General features: G+C 40.8%; 1 protein-coding gene across 4 annotated transcripts in view; it reads right to left on the bottom strand.

The window, feature by feature from the left end:
- The window catches only part of LOC124253845 (LIM domain-containing protein jub-like), a 68,510-nt gene that overhangs the window by 16,036 nt on the left and 34,753 nt on the right, over window positions 1–17,721 (bottom strand). For 2 of the 4 annotated variants that reach the window (XR_006892308.1, XM_046687694.1), the window contains exons 3-7: window positions 12,768–12,835; window positions 9,815–9,877; window positions 7,540–7,670; window positions 7,067–7,118; window positions 6,412–6,480 (exon numbers count right to left, since the gene is read on the bottom strand). Coding sequence is in view for 3 of the 4 variants with exons in the window: in XM_046687694.1 (XP_046543650.1) it covers window positions 6,412–6,480; window positions 7,067–7,118; window positions 7,540–7,670; window positions 9,815–9,877; window positions 12,768–12,835 (383 nt within the window). In the remaining variant the exon portion in view is untranslated. Of the gene's footprint in view, window positions 1–3,587; window positions 3,613–5,012; window positions 5,064–6,411; window positions 6,481–7,066; window positions 7,119–7,539; window positions 7,671–9,814; window positions 9,878–12,767; window positions 12,836–17,721 lie in introns of all 4 variants that reach the window. The other 2 variants (XM_046687695.1, XM_046687696.1) reach the window with 2 other exon arrangements.

Below are 17,721 nucleotides of genomic sequence, written 5' to 3'. Positions count from 1 at the left end.
AGTTGACACAACTCAGGTGCCAACCAACCACACAGCATTGTTTGTAGCTACAATACTGACTCTCCTTAAACAATGTTTCAAAACTTATGCTGTTAAGAATTAGTAAGTTTGTCTGGCACTGCTTTGAAAAGTACTAAGTTATATCACGATCAGCATAATAAGGGTCGAGAACTCAAAGTTGACGAGTTGGAGACATCAATACTCTTCAGGTCTTTGAATGGTATTTAGAAGTGATACACATAAGGAAGAGAGTTTCTTATGGATGTCAACTTCTTTATTATGTGGGACACAACGTATATACTCCGAAACGTTGTGTTCCTCACAATATAAAAGTTGATATGGATGTCAAGCCAGAGTGACATGCTGAATCAAAGCGTGACTTCATGCATAACAACCCAATCTTGGCTCTAACCCCAAACCTCATGGCAACAGACAGCCTTTGTGCTAGTGAAGTGAATATACTTGTGTATCTGTGAGGAGTCTACTACATTCCATCCTGGTGTAAAACAGTTGAATAAATACAATACCACATACATATTAGGTAAAGTGGATATCTGTGTTTGGTTGTATAACCAGCATTCTGTAATAAACAGCAGTCGAAACAATTATTGAACAGCTTGACATTTCAGTGATAAGCGCTTAAAATGGATTCATATAACCTGTTGTTACATATTACTGATACAACCATATGTGAAATTTATACTTAACAAGAACTAAACATCAGATTTGGCTACCACTAGATTGGACTACACATCAGATGTTTTACACAGTGTTCCCATGTTCTGCATACAACGTCTATATTATACAATCTAACACAGCGACATGAGGTATGTTTCCAGGCAGAGTTCTCTCCCTTGGACTGTCTAACGGTGTAAACTATTTGTAGGAAAACTAATGAATACCCAACTGCCATGCTGTGAAAGTGACTATCTGAACCCATGCATAGTGTAACATATAATTTGTAAAGACGTATACTGAAACCTAATTGAAGAAAATATTCTCATTTCTCTTAAAAAAAATGACTAGTCAAGTGAGCTGATAGACTGGTGGGACATAATCAGAGCATTAATCAGCAATGGGGCTGTATCTACTACTGTCTTATACAATAGACTACAGCAGGGAATGGGTCTGTATCAACTGCTGTCTTATACAATGGACTACAGCAGGGAATGGGACTGTATCTACTGCTGTCTTATACAATGGACTACAGCAGGGAATGGGGCTGTATCTACTGCTGTCTTATACAATGGACTACAGCAGGGAATGGGGCTGTATCTACTGCTGTCTTATACAATGGACTACAGCAGGGAATGGGGCTGTATCTACTGCTGTGCTGTCTTACTACAATTATACAATGGACTACAGCAGGGAATGGGGCTGTATCAATACTGCTGGGAATGGGGCTGTATCTACTGCTGTCTTATACAATTATACAATGGACTACAGCAGGGAATGGGGCTGTATCTACTGCTGCTGTCTTACTGCTGTCAATGGACTACAGCAGGGAATACAATGGGGGCTGTATCTACTGCTGTCTTATACAATGGACTACAGCAGGGAATGGGGCTGTATCTACTGCTGTCTTCTTATACAATGGTCTTATACTACAGCAGCAGAGAATGGGGCTGTATCTACTGCTGTCTTATACAATGGCTACAGCAGGAATGGGGCTGTATCTACTGCTGTCTTATACAATGGACTACAGCAGAGAATGGGGCTGTATCTACTGCTGTCTTATACAATGGACTACAGCAGAGAATGGGGCTGTATCTACTGCTGTCTTATACAATGGACTACAGCAGAGAATGGGGCTGTATCTACTGCTGTCTTATACAATGGACTACAGCAGGGAATGGGGCTGTATCTACTGCTGTCTTATACAATGGACTACAGCAGAGAATGGGGCTGTATCTACTGCTGTCTTATACAATGGACTACAGGACTACAGCAGAGAATGGGGCTGTATGGACTGCTGTCTTATACAATGGACTACAGCAGGGAATGGGGATGTATCGACTGCTGTCTTATACAATGGACTACAGCAGAGAATGGGGCTGTATCTACTGCTGTCTTATACAATGGACTACAGCAGGGAATGGGGCTGTATCTACTGCTGTCTTATACAATGGACTACAGCAGGAATGGGGCTGTATCTACTGCTGTCTTATACAATGGACTACAGCAGAGAATGGGGCTGTATCTACTGCTGTCTTATACAATGGACTACAGCAGAGAATGGGGGTATCTACTGCTGTCTTATACAATGGACTACAGCAGAGAATGGGGGCTGTATCTACTGCTGTCTTATACAATGGACTACAGCAGGGAATGGGGCTGTATCTACTGCTGTCTTATACAATGGACTACAGCAGGGAATACAGCAGGGGGGCTGTATCTACTGCTGTCTTATACAATGGACTACAGCAGAGAATGGGGCTGTATCTACTGCTGTCTTATACAATGGACTACAGCAGAGAATGGGGCTGTATGGACTGCTGTCTTATACAATGGACTACAGCAGGGAATGGGGCTGTATCTACTGCTGTCTTATACAATGGACTACAGCAGGGAATGGGGCTGTATCTACTGCTGTCTTATACAATGGACTATAGAATGGGGCTGTAATGGACTGCTGTCTTATACAATGGATAATGGTATCTACAGCAATGGACTACAGCAGAATGGGGCTGTGGACTGGAATGGGGCTGTATCTACTGCTGTCTTATACAATGGACTACAGCAGGGAATGGGGCTGTATCTACTGCTGTCTTATACAATGGACTACAGCAGGGAATGGGGCTGTATCTACTGCTGTCTTATACAATGGACTACAGCAGAGAATGGGGCTGTATCTACTGCTGTCTTATACAATGGACTACAGCAGCAGAGAATGGGGGGGCTGTATCTACTGCTGTCTTATACAATGGACTACAGCAGGAATGGCTGTATCTACTGCTGTCTTATACAATGGACTACAGCAGGGGAATGGGGGGCTGTATCTACTGCTGTCTTATACAATGGACTACAGCAGGGAATGGGGCTGTATCTACTGCTGTCTTATACAATGGACTACAGCAGAGAATGGGGCTGTATCTACTGCTGTCTTATACAATGGACTACAGCAGAGAATGGGGCTGTATCTACTGCTGTCTTATACAATGGACTACAGCAGAGAATGGGGCTGTATCTACTGCTGTCTTATACAATGGACTACAGCAGGGAATAGGGCTGTATCTACTGCTGTCTTATACAATAGACTACAGCAGGGAATCATATATTTCTTTGTCATCTTAGTAGAGACATATTTGGTAATTGAAACTGAGGTACAAACAGTAATAAATTCAAGATAGAAAACCATATACCCAAAGTGAAATAGCAATTATAACACTGCGTAATAAGGGGATGGAGACATGTACTGGATATTTCTGAAATAAACTAGTCTGACCAGTTGATATGAAATGATTATAGCAAGCACCTCAGACATTATGAAAACGTGTAACCATTGAAAAATATACAAAAAAACTTTGTGTTTGAATAAATTGAACATGCTGATGAGTTGGCGGGGAAGTAGTATACGAGGAGGATACCTTACGTCCCTTGCTTCCCATCTATCTGTGAAAGCAGGAAACAAAGTCAACATAAAGGTCGCGACAGACTCACTACTTAACACTGAAGAAGCAAAACACTACATGACCTAAATAAACATTGCTAACAACAGAACAATCTGACATGGCAGATATAAAAAATATAATGAATGAGAAATGAGATGATTCAGACAAGCATGAACGATGGAGTATGCAGCCAGCATGCACTGAGACGTTGGCCGTTTCATGAGTATTGCTATCTTCGCATGGACCTCCAATGAACTTGCTATGCCGAACTGGTGTCAAATGTATGTCAAATCGGAACCCAGTGAGAAGGTTTTCTTGCCCAGTCAAAATGTCTGAACTTCATTCTGATCAGGTCAAGCCTGTTTTTTCACATTTTGCATCTTGTTTACAGTCCATGAGTGAAATGTGGATACTGTGTCCAGTCTAGGACATCACATCGCAGTGTTAACATGTTGTCAAATGCTGAATAAATGCAAGGAGAGAAACATTGATTGATTGACTGACTGGTGTTATAGCTTCACTCAGCAATATTCCAGCTACATGGCGGTGGTCTGTAAATAATCGAGTCTGGACCAGACAATCCACTGATCAACAGCATGAGCATCAATCTACAATTAATTGGGATACGATGACATGTGTCAACCAAGTCTGCGAGCCTGACCACGCAATCCTGTTAGTCACCTCTTACGACAAGCATGGGTTACTGAAGGTCAATTCTAACCCGGATCTTCACGGGTCAAAGAGGGAAATGCAAAATGACTTCATGAAATGAAAAACTAAAACAATCCTAGTTACTTCATTTCAGGAAACAGTTTTCTGTCATCATTCTGGGTAAGCGATGGTTCAATCTGTCTAAATGTTACTTCAATCAAGTCATAGAAGGTTGATCTTGGAAAGGAAACCTCAAAACACTTGCAATCTTCAGCACTACACACACTTAAAACCATCATCAGAATTGTTAATCTGCTATTCATTATTACCCATACAATCTCTACTGATGGGTAGCTGTTACATGGTTTACACATTAAATGGCTTCAAGATTAATCTGGCTTCAAGAACATTCTGGGTTCAAAGTCTTGAAAACAGAGACATGAATGGGAAGAATGCAAGCAGGTTCAGGAAGGAAGGAAATATGCAAGAAAAAAAAGGTATGCACACTGGCTAAATTAGCAATGAGTCTTCTACAAAACCAACTTGCACAAACTGGAACTACATCCAGCCTAAAATGGCTGCCTCGGTGGTAACAGCTGTAGACTACATGGTCAGTCATTCTCTGTGGTTAATTTCTAGTTAGCATCAAACTCTTGTTATGTTCAATGCAATAAGACCAATGCCAAAACACCAGAACCAGGTTCTATCAAAGCTAGGAGAAAGGGAACATCTACTGAAGCTAATATTAACCCTTATTTTGATTTATATTTGAGCGTACAGCTCAGCCGATTTTCTTTTGCCCTGAAAGAGAAGCAGATGCGTGAAGGCAAGCAACACAAACATATCCTCCGTCCACAATAACAGCTAACACTCATGTATTCTTACACTGAAGAGCTTCAGGATCCATATGCAATACACAGTTATCTCCCCTAGATTACTACCTTAACTGAAGTCTGATGAGTTAAAAATGTCCCTTTTTTCATCGAACAAGATAATTCATAAATGTGAAAAATGATGCAAAGGAAAATTTTAATGTCACTAAACACTTCAACATGAATAACATCAGATACTTCAAAACACCTGATAGCAAATATTTACTATATGGGTCTTCAATTTGTGTGCTGTAATTTATTACGTTCTTTGTTCTACATTCACACTTGTATGACAGGACCGACTCAATGACTACACAAACTTAGGGATTTACCTCTGCCATCATAACTCCAAAAATTACGTAAGCAAAACATTTTCCACCCCTAGAAAACAGCTCCTCTGGATCAACAGATAGCCTGATACAGGCTTTGGAAAACCTTACAGTTTTGAACAAAAAGGGTATAAAATACACATATTTCTGGAAGTAAGCCCAATGATTTAACTTGAATTAGATTTTTCAGAGTAACTGTGTCTCTGATATTGTAAACTCTACCCTAAACAAAGACAGCCATTAGTGGTGTACTTGTGAGGCATTAGAACATTCTCCTGACCTGAGGCAACATCCACACATCCACATGAAGTATCTGGAAAGTCATTGTCTATCTACTGCTACACAATGCCTGGTGCTACCATGGCTGATCAACAATGTCCCACCTCGTACTTGCATCCACTAGCTATACACTGACATCGATACACAGATACAATACTGAGGTGTTAGTGCGTGATGGATGCTTGAGATGTCTCTATACATTCCAAACATTCCTGAATCATTTCCAGCCATATCATTGTTAGAGAGTCGTAAGAGCAGCTTATCATGGAAAGATGAGCGTGAAGAGAACTTAAGCTGAATGTGATGATACTTTAAGCGTGAAGATGACCAAAACACAGAATTTCTGTTTTTGTATTGCAGAAATCAAAGAACCATTGTAAAAAATAAGAGAACTTCAAAACTAGCATAACAAAAAATGTATGACTTGATCTGGATGTAAAGTACAATTTTGTTTATTATATTCAATGTGTCTTTTGATTTCAGAAAATACAAGGTTCAATGAGAGTCAAAGTTTCCTTACAAACTTGAAGCATCTCATACCTACATAATTTGCTCATATATTGAGAAAAGGAGACATCTCAATATTCTGATGCGTTAGTCTGCAAGTTGACATGAAGATGGATGTAGCTATGACGATGCGTAATGATTGAAAAGGGAGATAACTCTTACCTCACAATGATAACAGTCGACATGGAAGTCCTTATCCATGGAGACGACCCGTACAGTCTCCTCTGTGCCCTGTTATAAAACAACCAGCAGATACGTCATATATACCACACACACAAATGGGGCACAACAAACAGAGATGGAATATCTTATGTTGATGTATTTTTAGCTAACATGGTGCTGCAAAGGCAGATGTACCTCCGGAACAAGACATGCTACCTCATCACATCTCTACAAACACAGCTTGGTCAGCATAGTTCTTCATGACATTCACTTGGGATCAAATTGATAATTACTAGTTGCAGATATATTGTTCATCCCAAAGAGCCTGTCAGTCAGTCAGTCTGCTGTGTAGCCCCTTCCTCTCAACCCTAGTGTAATGTTAAGTGAAGAAAGTCCCAATTTTCACAGTTTCAGGGTTTCCCTGCTGTTTTAGATGGAGTTACACGTTTGTGGCAAAGCTATAAAGTTTCACAGATGAAGCATGAGCATACCCCATTAAAGTCTTTTGGATTTGGGATGTCTGTAAATTTGAAATGATCTTTGTACACAGCTGATAACCTGATACCCTGTCCTGTTAGTACAGTAACTGCAACGTGTTCCCTATGACAGGTCAGAGACATCGCACAAGTCACTCCGTGTCTACAAGTCTACTCACATCAACTGGGGTGATAGCATGTCCGCACGCGGCACACTTGGGAGCGTACACTCTGAAACAATAGAAGAGAATCATCAGCAACACCAGAAATACTTTCAGTCGTAGTTTGTGTCGACAACTATCTTCTCCAGCAGAACATATATCCCTACATCACGCAAAGGATATGCTTGATATGGAAATAATAGTTTAAAAAACATTCAACACTATAGAATGAGAACAGGCAAATTTTTGTTTCTTTTAAAATTTGAAAGCAAAGGAAACTGAAATGCATTTGAATGACAGTATTTGTCTTGTTTCACAAATACTGAAAACTGCTGTGACCTGCCAGTAAGTACTTTGACAACAGGACAAAGAGAGGGACAATATTTCTAAATTTATATATTTTTGTAGAACTTTTCCAAAATCAGTCAGATTTAAAAAGTTTGAAACAACACAATACAAGAAGTAAATCAGCTGTGGAGGTTGAGACAAACCTGTGATAATCTGCCACACAATATATCTTGTTGTCAACGTCGATCGTGAAGGGAACGCCATCCAGACACTCGTTACAAATACAACATCGAAAACAACCCGGGTGATATGACTTCCCCATGGCCTGCAAGATCTGAAAGTCAAACCGAAAACATAGAAATGGGTGCCTGCCTTTAGAATACAGCACCACAAACTGTAAAAATACGTCATAATACCCTTTTATGTAATGTGGTGTTTCATCTCTACTAGCTATGTCATTGCATAAGCCCAACGATGTTGCGAGTTTCCAGTAGTTGTATACCGGCGGATGCACAATTTTTTGCAAGCACCAGTTTGAAATATTTTTCTTTTTTCACTAATACGTTCATATTTATTTGTATTACGGGGGGCTGAGGTGTTATGTTTTGTGCATTATTGTATTTTGTATTTTTTAGATTTAGCGAGAATGCGTTACACCGGTCTATATTATATATATTCGATTATTCGCAATTTTGGTCAATGTATATATTTTATATTTCGGTTTCTAAGTAACTATTAAGTCAAAATTATTTACCAATGTGAACTGACATTCATATATATTTTTTTCATTCAGTAATTTGCACCATTACATAGAAAAGTTTTTTATTAGTATTTTATTTTTCGAAGTGGTAATAATGCATTACACTGGACACGTCAGTCATGTTTGTGCCTGTTCGGTCAATGCATTTATTAGAATTATTTCAAGGGTTAGGTACGTTAGGGTTATGGTTAGGGCTGAGGGTTGAGGGTTTAGGGTTTAGGGTTTAGGGTTAGGGACCTAATCCAATATAGTTGGTCCAGTGTGTAATACCTGAGTACTATTTGTTGTTTTCCTTTTTGCATTTTAATACTTTTCTTTCACACAAAAACGGGAAACCGAAAACATCGAAAGTACACTATGAAATGGTTTAATGTAGAAATTTTGGGCTAATGGAAATTGGCCTGGAATTTGCACTCAAGCCTCTTTCACACGCAACATAAAGTTTGTTCAGTAATGATTTGAAGGCTAACTCACCCTCGTGCCGTCACTACACATGTCCATGTCTCCCTCGTTACTTAGTGTGATCCACATTATCCTTATAGTGTTCCCTACATCACTTTTCTGTCACAAAATCACCAATTTATATAAAAGCGCGTCATTCATGCATGCACCGTGAAATCTACGTCTGACGCCTGACGTCAACAACCCTTTTCAGTTTGAGGCATACCGGCTTATTCAACGCCACACGTTATCTTGTAGATACGGAATGGGATGAGTGGGGACGTAGCTCAGTCGGTTAGCTGTCGAGCTAACAATCCGAAGGTCGCGTTCGCGTCCCACAGGTTCTCACAAACTGGTTGCTTGTCTTAATGACACGTGACCTACGGCAGAGATTGCCCTCACAAGAAGTTGTGGTGCTGTATTTTAAAGGTGCTCCGAAATGGGAAAACCTGCCATTTATTCATCTTCTTCAAAAGAGTGAGTGAGCAAGCGAGCAGGCGATTTAGCACTGTGTCAACTTGGAGGAGAGAGGAAGGCTACCCATCTCTCAAACATTTACCCATTTACATGAAAAGTAGGATTATCATATTTTCAACACAGGAAGGTACCGCTGTAAAGTGAACAGCAAAGTATACAAGCGAGTCCGGTAATTCTGCTCATCCGGTAATTCTGCGCAGTTGCAATAGCGTACTTCCGTATCAAAGGTAAAATCTTCCACAACCACATTTACCCTTGAAATCGGGACATTTCTACAATGGACTGGCTTTTAATCACTAAAGGTAAGTAAATAACAGTAATTGACAGAGAAATTGACAGTTTTATGAAAATTCGTTTTCTTCAGACTTTTAAACCTTTTTCTTCATTATCCATTATTGGATTTAATATGAAATCTCCAGCTGGATGTTATGCACATCAGTTGCTGCGCAGAATTACTGGACAGCAAGCGATGTCGTCAGAACACCGGTAAGGTCAACCGTATGGCATAATGCAACGTTAGAATCTTATAGTTGTCAATAAAACTTATATTTCTAGGTAAATATGATGCATACCAGCATGTTTAGTCACGTAAACCACAAAAAATAAGAGATGTTATTTGCCGTGTTGTGATCGATGTGCTTAGGTGCGCGGAATTACCGGACGACATTGTAACATGGACACTCACAGTACAGCATGGATACCCTACTCAGACACAGCTATATGACCTCTTACAATCAGCATCACACCAGTTGTAACCCAAATATTCCTCTATCAGAGTCTGGTAGCTGGACAGTACTCACCATTTCCATAATGAGATGACCACACACGACACACTTCTCTGCAGTCTGCTGAAAACCTGAATACTGAAGGGAAATACAAAGGTTAGTTACACCACAGCAATATTATACACACTGCTATAGCCATTTTCCTTACCCAATATCAGGTTAGATAACATTTTGAAAACACATCTTATACAACAGTCTTGCTATAATGAGTGAGTGAGTGAGTTCAGTTTTATCCCACACTCAGCAATATTCCAGCTATATGGTGGCGATCTGTAAATAATCGAATCTGGACCAGACAATCCAGTGATCAACAGAATGAACATTGATCGAGCAATTGTGATACGATGACATGTGTCAACCAAGTGGGCTAGCCTGACCAACCGATCCTGTTAGTCAGTCACCTCTTACAATAGCATGGTTACTGAAGACCAATTCTCAGCCAGATCTTCATGTGTTTCCTATTATAATGAGGTCAGAACTCCATGAAAACGTGAGGTGAGATAAGATTTTACGCCACATCAGCATTATTTCAGTCACACAGCGAAGAAACAAACTTTACACCTATACTCAAGTCCATCATTAACACAAAGTCACCCTCCATGAATACTTCCTGCCTGTGTGTGATGTCCGTAAGAAATAGACATGAATTAGATCACTGTTATATGTGGGGCAGCCTTGTGGTTAAAACCCAACTCACTCACTCACTGTTATATGGTGTAGTAAGGTCATCTGTTTGTCATGACAGGTTTATTCAGGGATTTATCTAAGAATCCAACTTAAGTAACCTCAACAGCAAATTTGGAAAAACCTATTCCTATTTTACTAAATTCCAAAGCATTGATTCACTCATTCTACACATGTGCTCCTTCCCGACCGACTGCTGTACTTACAAAATACCAATCTTGACATCAATTTCTTTTTTCAAACAACATAACACCCCACCCCCTAATTGCAGTCTTTTACTACATTCAATCATTTGTAAAAGGAAGGATATCAATAACTGGATGAACAACTTCTTTATTGCTGTGAGAGCGACGTTTCGGTGTAGGTTCTAACACCGTTATCAAGCAAGTAACAGTGTTAGAACCTACACGAAACGTCGCTCTCACAGCAATAAAGAAGTTGTTCATCCAATTATTGATATCCTTCCTTACTGCTCCAACTTCTAAATGCCTCTCAAAGAAATCATTAGTAAAAGCTTTACTTTTCACCATGAATTGACACCAGGCCTCCTAAATCTCTTGACAACCCTCGCCTATTACAGACCCTTCAAAGCACTCATGAACGACCATGTACACCAGGCACAGAGTTCAAATAACTTACCACACCTAAATCACAACTAGTCAGATTCAGCTGCCACTTGGCAGTCAAATTAGTAATAGCCTCATGACTCAGGACATAAAGCAGACAGTCATGTCAGATGATGCAGGTTACATTGCTGTGGGGGGGTTGCTGTGGGGTGTTGCTGTGGGGGAGGTTGCTATGGGAGAGGTTGTTGTGGGGAGGTTGCTGTGGGGATGTTGTTGTGGGAGAGGTTGCTGTGGGGGATATTGTTGTGGGGAGGTTGCTGTGGGGATATTGTTGTGGGAGAGGTTGCTGTGGGGATATTGTTGTGGGAGAGGTTGCTGTGGGGGAGGTTGCTGTGGGGAGATGTTGTGGGGAGGTTGCTGTGGGAGATATTGTTGTGGGGGTGGTTGCTGTGGGGGAGGTTGCTGTGGGGGATGTTGCTGTGGGGATATTGTTGTGGGGGAGGTTGCTGTGGGGATATTGTTGTGGGAGAGGTTGCTGTGGGAGATGTTGCTGTGGGGATATTGTTGTGGGAGAGGTTGCTGTGGGGATGTTGCTGTGGGAGAGGTTGCTGTGGGATATTGTTGTGGGGGAGGTTGCTGTGGGAGAGGTTGCTGTGGGAGAGGTTGCTGTGGGGATATTGCTGTGGGGAGGTTGTTGTGGGAGAGGTTGCTGTGGGAGAGGTTGCTGTGGGGATATTGCTGTGGGGATGTTGTTGTGGGAGAGGTTGCTGTGGGGATATTGTTGTGGGAGAGGTTGCTGTGGGAGGAGGTTGCTGTGGGAGAGGTTGCTGTGGGGGATGTTGTTGTGGGAGAGGTTGCTGTGGGGATATTGTTGTGGGGATGTTGCTGTGGGGAGATGCTGTGGGGGATGTTGTGGGGATGTTGCTGTGGGGGATGGGGATGTTGTTGTGGGGGATGTTGCTGTGGGGATGTTGCTGTGGGAGAGGTTGCTGTGGGGATGTTGTTGTGGGGATGTTGCTGTGGGAGATGTTGCTGTGTGGGGGATGTTGCTGTGGGGATGTTGCTGTGGGGAGGTTGCTGTGGGAGATGTTGCTGTGTGGGATGTTGCTGTGTGGAAGGTTGCTGTAGAGGAGGCTGTGGGGGAGGTTGCTGTGGGGAAGTTACGGTGGAGGAGCTGCTGTGGGGAAGGTTGCTGTGGGAGGAGCTGCTGTGGGGAAGGTTGCGGTGGAGGAGCTGCTGTGGGGGAGGTTGCTGTGGGGGAAGTTGCTGTGGGAGAGGTTGCTGTGGGGGAAGTTGTTGTGGGAGAGGTTGCTGTGGGGGAGGTTGCTGTGGGGGATACGCCATACTAAATCACACTTCTTTATACCACAGCCGTAACACTGCTTTAGGTGTTAACGCCTCATACTATTTTCCCACAAACAGATTATTTATTGCATGGACACTCATCCACTAGTGGAGTGCAGTAAATCTTTAGAGTACATGGATATTAGAAGTGTCAATACATCAGTCCATGAGTGTCACCTCAAGTCGTTGTGAGTATTGTTTAACGGTGCCACTTTGAACACTATTATATGAGATGATGTGATGTGGACGGTTCACTTAGCTACCTGAATACACTGCCACTTGTTGGCCTTTTCAAGGTCAGTAACAAACATTACATTGGCATTACATTCCATTATCATCAATGGAATTACAAAGCGGTCTGATGTAGTACTTACCAAATAGTCCTCTTCACAGTAGACCTTCCCGTGGACGTTGTAGAACGCTTTCCCTCGTAACGTCCTCCCTGTCAACACAACAGAAACAGTTTAAACTTGGACATGTGAACAAGTTGGTTCAGTCCCACATTGGACAGTATTTCTGCTGCATCAAAATCCTTGGTTCCTGGCCAGTCTAAGGGACAGAACTCTCTACTGTGAATTGCATCCTTTAACTTGGCATGCACCAAGGTTGTACTGAATGCTAAGCCCATGGATGTATGGTAGTTCTATCTCTCAAAGAGGCAAGTCTAGATAAGCGGACAGTCTGAGAACACCAGTCTGTTATCTACTATTTTTTAGAAATTATCTTTCAAACTATTAAATTTGACCTACGAGACTTGTGCAAGTCTACATTTGACTGACTCAGACACTTGTGCCCACAGAATCCTAACAAATTTGTGTTCAGCTGAAAGTGGCAATACAATCACTTTGACTTGTCGAGAAATCAACTCTCTGTCAAAGAATTTTGTAAGTTTGTTATTTGGGCTTTATATGCTTGCATGTGAATATTAGCTTCATGACTTTGCCATTCATTTACATAAATATTGAAACAAGTACCTTTGTTTGCAAAACTGCTGTGTTTCAATTAAAATGTCAAAACTTTGAACATAATCTTGTAACAAAAACATCTTACACTGAATAAAGACCTTAACCTCAAATTAACCCTGAAAAAATCTGTTCAATGGAATCACTTTTCTGTCTTCTACATCAAGCCAACACAGGGGTGGAAATAACTTTAAAATTGCTAGTGAACTCCAGTACAGTGGCACATGTAAAATCACTTGCCCTGATAATTTTTCCACTATACCGGCCATTTTCTTGTTGATTTTTTAAATAAACAACATAATTAACATTGGAATATCAACTGGACACCGGTACAGTGTGATATACAAATTTGCTTGCCCGACAGAAAAAAACACTGGAGTCGGGCAATGGGTTATTTCCACCCCTGCAACATGGCCACTATGATCTGGGAAACCAAGTACCCAATCTGGCCTTTGTCATCAGGAACATATTTTAAATACCTAAAACAGGAAAAACCTTCAAGATGAACAAATACTTCAGTTTCAGTTTCTGTATCAACATGTAGCAGTGTTCGTTCTTCAAGTAATCAGGTCAAGTGTCAGGCATCCTGTCTCCTACACCTGGACATGTCACTGCAGTTACATGAGAGATGACATCTTTCAGGAATCTTATCAGGTGTCTCCTAGCGACACGGCATATGGCATCATGTGAGAACTTTTCAAAGAATTAGCAGTAAACAGTCACTCAGTGAGTATTCCTCTACCCACTCAGTTACTCATTTAAGGTCATAACAAATACTCTACTAAAGAATTAGCAGTAAACAGTCACTCAGTAAGTATTCCTCTACCCACTCAGTTACTCATTTAAGGTCATAACAAATACTCTACTAAAGAATTAGCAGTAAACAGTCACTCAGTGAGTATTCCTCTACCCACTCAGTTACTCATTTAAGGTCATAACAAATACTCTACTAAAGAATTAGCAGTAAACAGTCACTCAGTGAGTATTCCTCTACCCACTCAGTTACTCATTTAAGGTCATAACAAATACTCTACTAAAGAATCAGGGCTTCCATCAATTCTTATGATATGTACATATTTTTAATAGGAAAAGAAATTTGATGTAAATTGATTTACAAATGAGAAACATTTCCTTCCCACATATTTGATCAACTAATAGGCAGAGATAATGTTATTAACAACCTAGAATATGAAGAAAGTTGACTCTTTCCCCTTCTGAAGTTTAATGGACTCTTTCCCCTTTCCCCTACATTGACTTTTAATCAACGGAGCTCATAAACAAGGCATAAACAACGAACAACAACCAACAATCTTGAAATCCAAATCCAGTATACTCTGCTGTAACTTGGTTAATGAATAAAAGTTGATGACAACATCATGTCAGACAAGTACAAAAAGGTTCTCATAACTTGTTTAGGTGGGAAACTTCCTTGCTGATCATACTTTGTCATAACAAAACCTTACAGGAATGCCAATAAGGAAGTGTTTCCACCTCATTAGGGCCCCAACTATCCACATGCAGCTCTGTGAATATGGAAGTGTTGCCAGCCTATCGGGACCCCAGCTACCCACATGTAGCTCTGTGAATATGGAAGTGTTGCCACCCTATCAGGGCCCCAGTTATCTACATGAAGCTCTCTGAATATGGAAGTGTTTCCACCCTATCAGCACCCCAGCTATCTACATGCAGTTCTGTGAATATGGAAGTGTTGCCACCCTATCAGGGCCCCTGTTATCTACATGAAGCTCTCTGAATATGGAAGTGTTTCCACCCTATCAGCACCCCAGCTATCTGCATGCAGCTCTGTGAATATGGAAGTGTTGCCACGCTATCAGGACCCCAGCTATCAGCATCAGTATGTGAACAATGTGAAGAGCATGTTATCAGCTGAGCTTCTCTCCACCTATTGGCCTCTCACTGACAAGACACTCTGTAGTAGCAGTTATCTTTGACTGATGGACTCGAGATGACCTCAGTATTGTAATCAACCAGACAAATTTGGGCTTCAATCAAACTGACCAATCCTGAACTATATGCTTCACAAAAACTTACCAATCGCAAACAGAAGCTGTAGGTTAAAAAACTTCAAAACTTTGAACCCTGTAGACACTTGCACAGAGAATAGAAGAGGATATCATACCAAATGCAAAGATGACTGAAATAATCTTAAAGTTTAAGTCTTTTTAGTGAACTAACCTGAATTATCAGTTATTATACAGCCAGACCATTTCTAAATCCTGGTTTCTAAATAGTGAAATGAGAAAAAACATGAATCTTAAAACAAAAGTTGGCTGTGATGGGTTTGAATCCCTGTTCGGTCTGTGTACTGTTTCAGGTTTGTCCCCACCATGTACGAGGTTTCTCCAAGGTGGTTAATGTCCAAGAACTGAATGGCTTCAGACTTTCCTCCCACACGATATCTGACACGCTGTGACATAACTTCAGTAAAGTATGAAGCAATGTTAAACCAAAGTTGTCTATATTCAGCATTATTTCTAATTCTTGTATAAGAGCTTGCAACAACTTAGACAAACATTGAACCCGTTTCTTGGCAGTCTGATTGTTATGTACAAGCATTGTTAGTGGTGCTGGAAACTTACTAAATATAAACACATTTGAAAGTGGCAAAATATCAGACACTCGAGAGTCAACTAATTCAAGGTCCGTTACTTACTGCTGGGGCAGTGTTCTAGCCATTCAGTCAAATACTGAGTGAGTGAGTATGGTTTAATTCACTTTCAGCAATATTCCAGCAACATCACAGCAGGGGACACCAGAAATGGGCTTAACACATTGTACCCATGTCGGGAATCGAAGCCAGGTTTTCCGCAGGACGAGCGAACACTTCAACCACAAGCTTAACCCACCGCCTCTTAACCAAACAAGATGGGATGGTGTCACTGAGGATTCAAGAGAGTTCGCAGTTGGTGAAAATACTGCTATGAAAATGCCATCCCTGTGTTCAATGTTCCAGATCAAGCCCTTCCTTCAGTGTGGTGTTTGAAGTGTGATGTGTGAAAACAGTAACAAAGGCATTGTGACAAAGGCAATCTAGAGAGGTGCAACCACGCCCCTCCCATACAGAGTTATGTCCCCTTGGCAGGTCAGGAATGCCTGCTTCACCTCACCTCCACAAAACACCACAGCTGCAAACACCCTCAACCTAGGGCCCTTTGTTAGTGAAGGGTAATTACTGGAACTGATATATCTGATATCCGGAACCTTTCAAAGAAATTAAATTCTTCTTCACTGTCAAGTGTTTCCTTCAGATGGCCCCTGATACAGGTGAAGAAAGTGTTTGTTGACCACAACAATGGCTCCTTCAGTGGTCAAGGGGAGCATTCAGGTAGCGTCTGTGGCCTCTGGTCATAGCGACCATCTGAACACTGGTTTGGTCGTTAAATTAGGAAATCAGTTGGAAAAATAACTTACACACATGGATGCATAAGGAAATGTTATTTTCTCATTTAATTCTGGCAGTAGATTGAATAGAGTATATTTTACAGGAAAAGTCTAGAAATATTTCTGGGGGTTGAAAAAAAATATTGTGATTTCTGTATGTTTAAGAGAAATGATTAATTAAATTTTTTTAGGAACTTATTCAAAATGTTTTGCCAAATTTCAATATAGGTGCTCAAAAAAAGAAAGAATTTGTAACAAAGTAACAGCTTCGAACGAAAGCAAACTCCCAGATCACACCTTCACACAAGTGTGAATGCAAGGCAATAACAAACAGTAATATTAAAAAAACAAAATATCCATTTTACCAAACTGTAAAAATAGTGCTGTAATTTTAAAAGTCATATATTTCATATTTCACATTGTATATCTTTATCTTGTATTTACAGAGCCAGATGTGGTAACAATGTGAAACTTTTAAATATTTACAGAACAATTTGGAACATACAGGTTCAGATCTTCAACAAATGTATATATAGACAGTTGTTCACTAGTAGTTTCATGTCACTGGTCCAACAAGACATATGCTCAAAAGACTTTGAGCCAGGTGAGCTAAATATAAAGATACAATCCATACATGACAGCTGAGATGGACTGGAATGTTATCGCACTCCAGATAATTGTGATTGTGTTAACAGCTTCACGTATGATATTTTGAAAACCATATCTGGCCATTATCACCTTATCGCCATTGATAAGCCTACTTGACAACATTGTTGCAGAGATTGGAGTTCTAGTGGTTTTGACACAGCCAGTCAATGACATTCCTATACCATTCTCCCTGTATCAGTGGTGTTCTATGTCAAGTGCTCTCAAGGACCTGACCTTGACCTTCACACAGCTCGTTATCAAGGTCTGCTTCTGCTAATTACCCCAAACTTTGAACACAAGAGTCAGCTGAGGTTAA

The sequence above is a fragment of the Haliotis rubra genome, unplaced genomic scaffold (genome assembly GCF_003918875.1).
Source record: "Haliotis rubra isolate DU_JTF1 unplaced genomic scaffold, ASM391887v1 Scf555, whole genome shotgun sequence".
Lineage (NCBI taxonomy): Eukaryota > Metazoa > Mollusca > Gastropoda > Lepetellida > Haliotidae > Haliotis > Haliotis rubra.
Note: the sequence above shows the minus strand (reverse complement) of the source record. Positions and strands in the feature narration are given on the sequence as shown.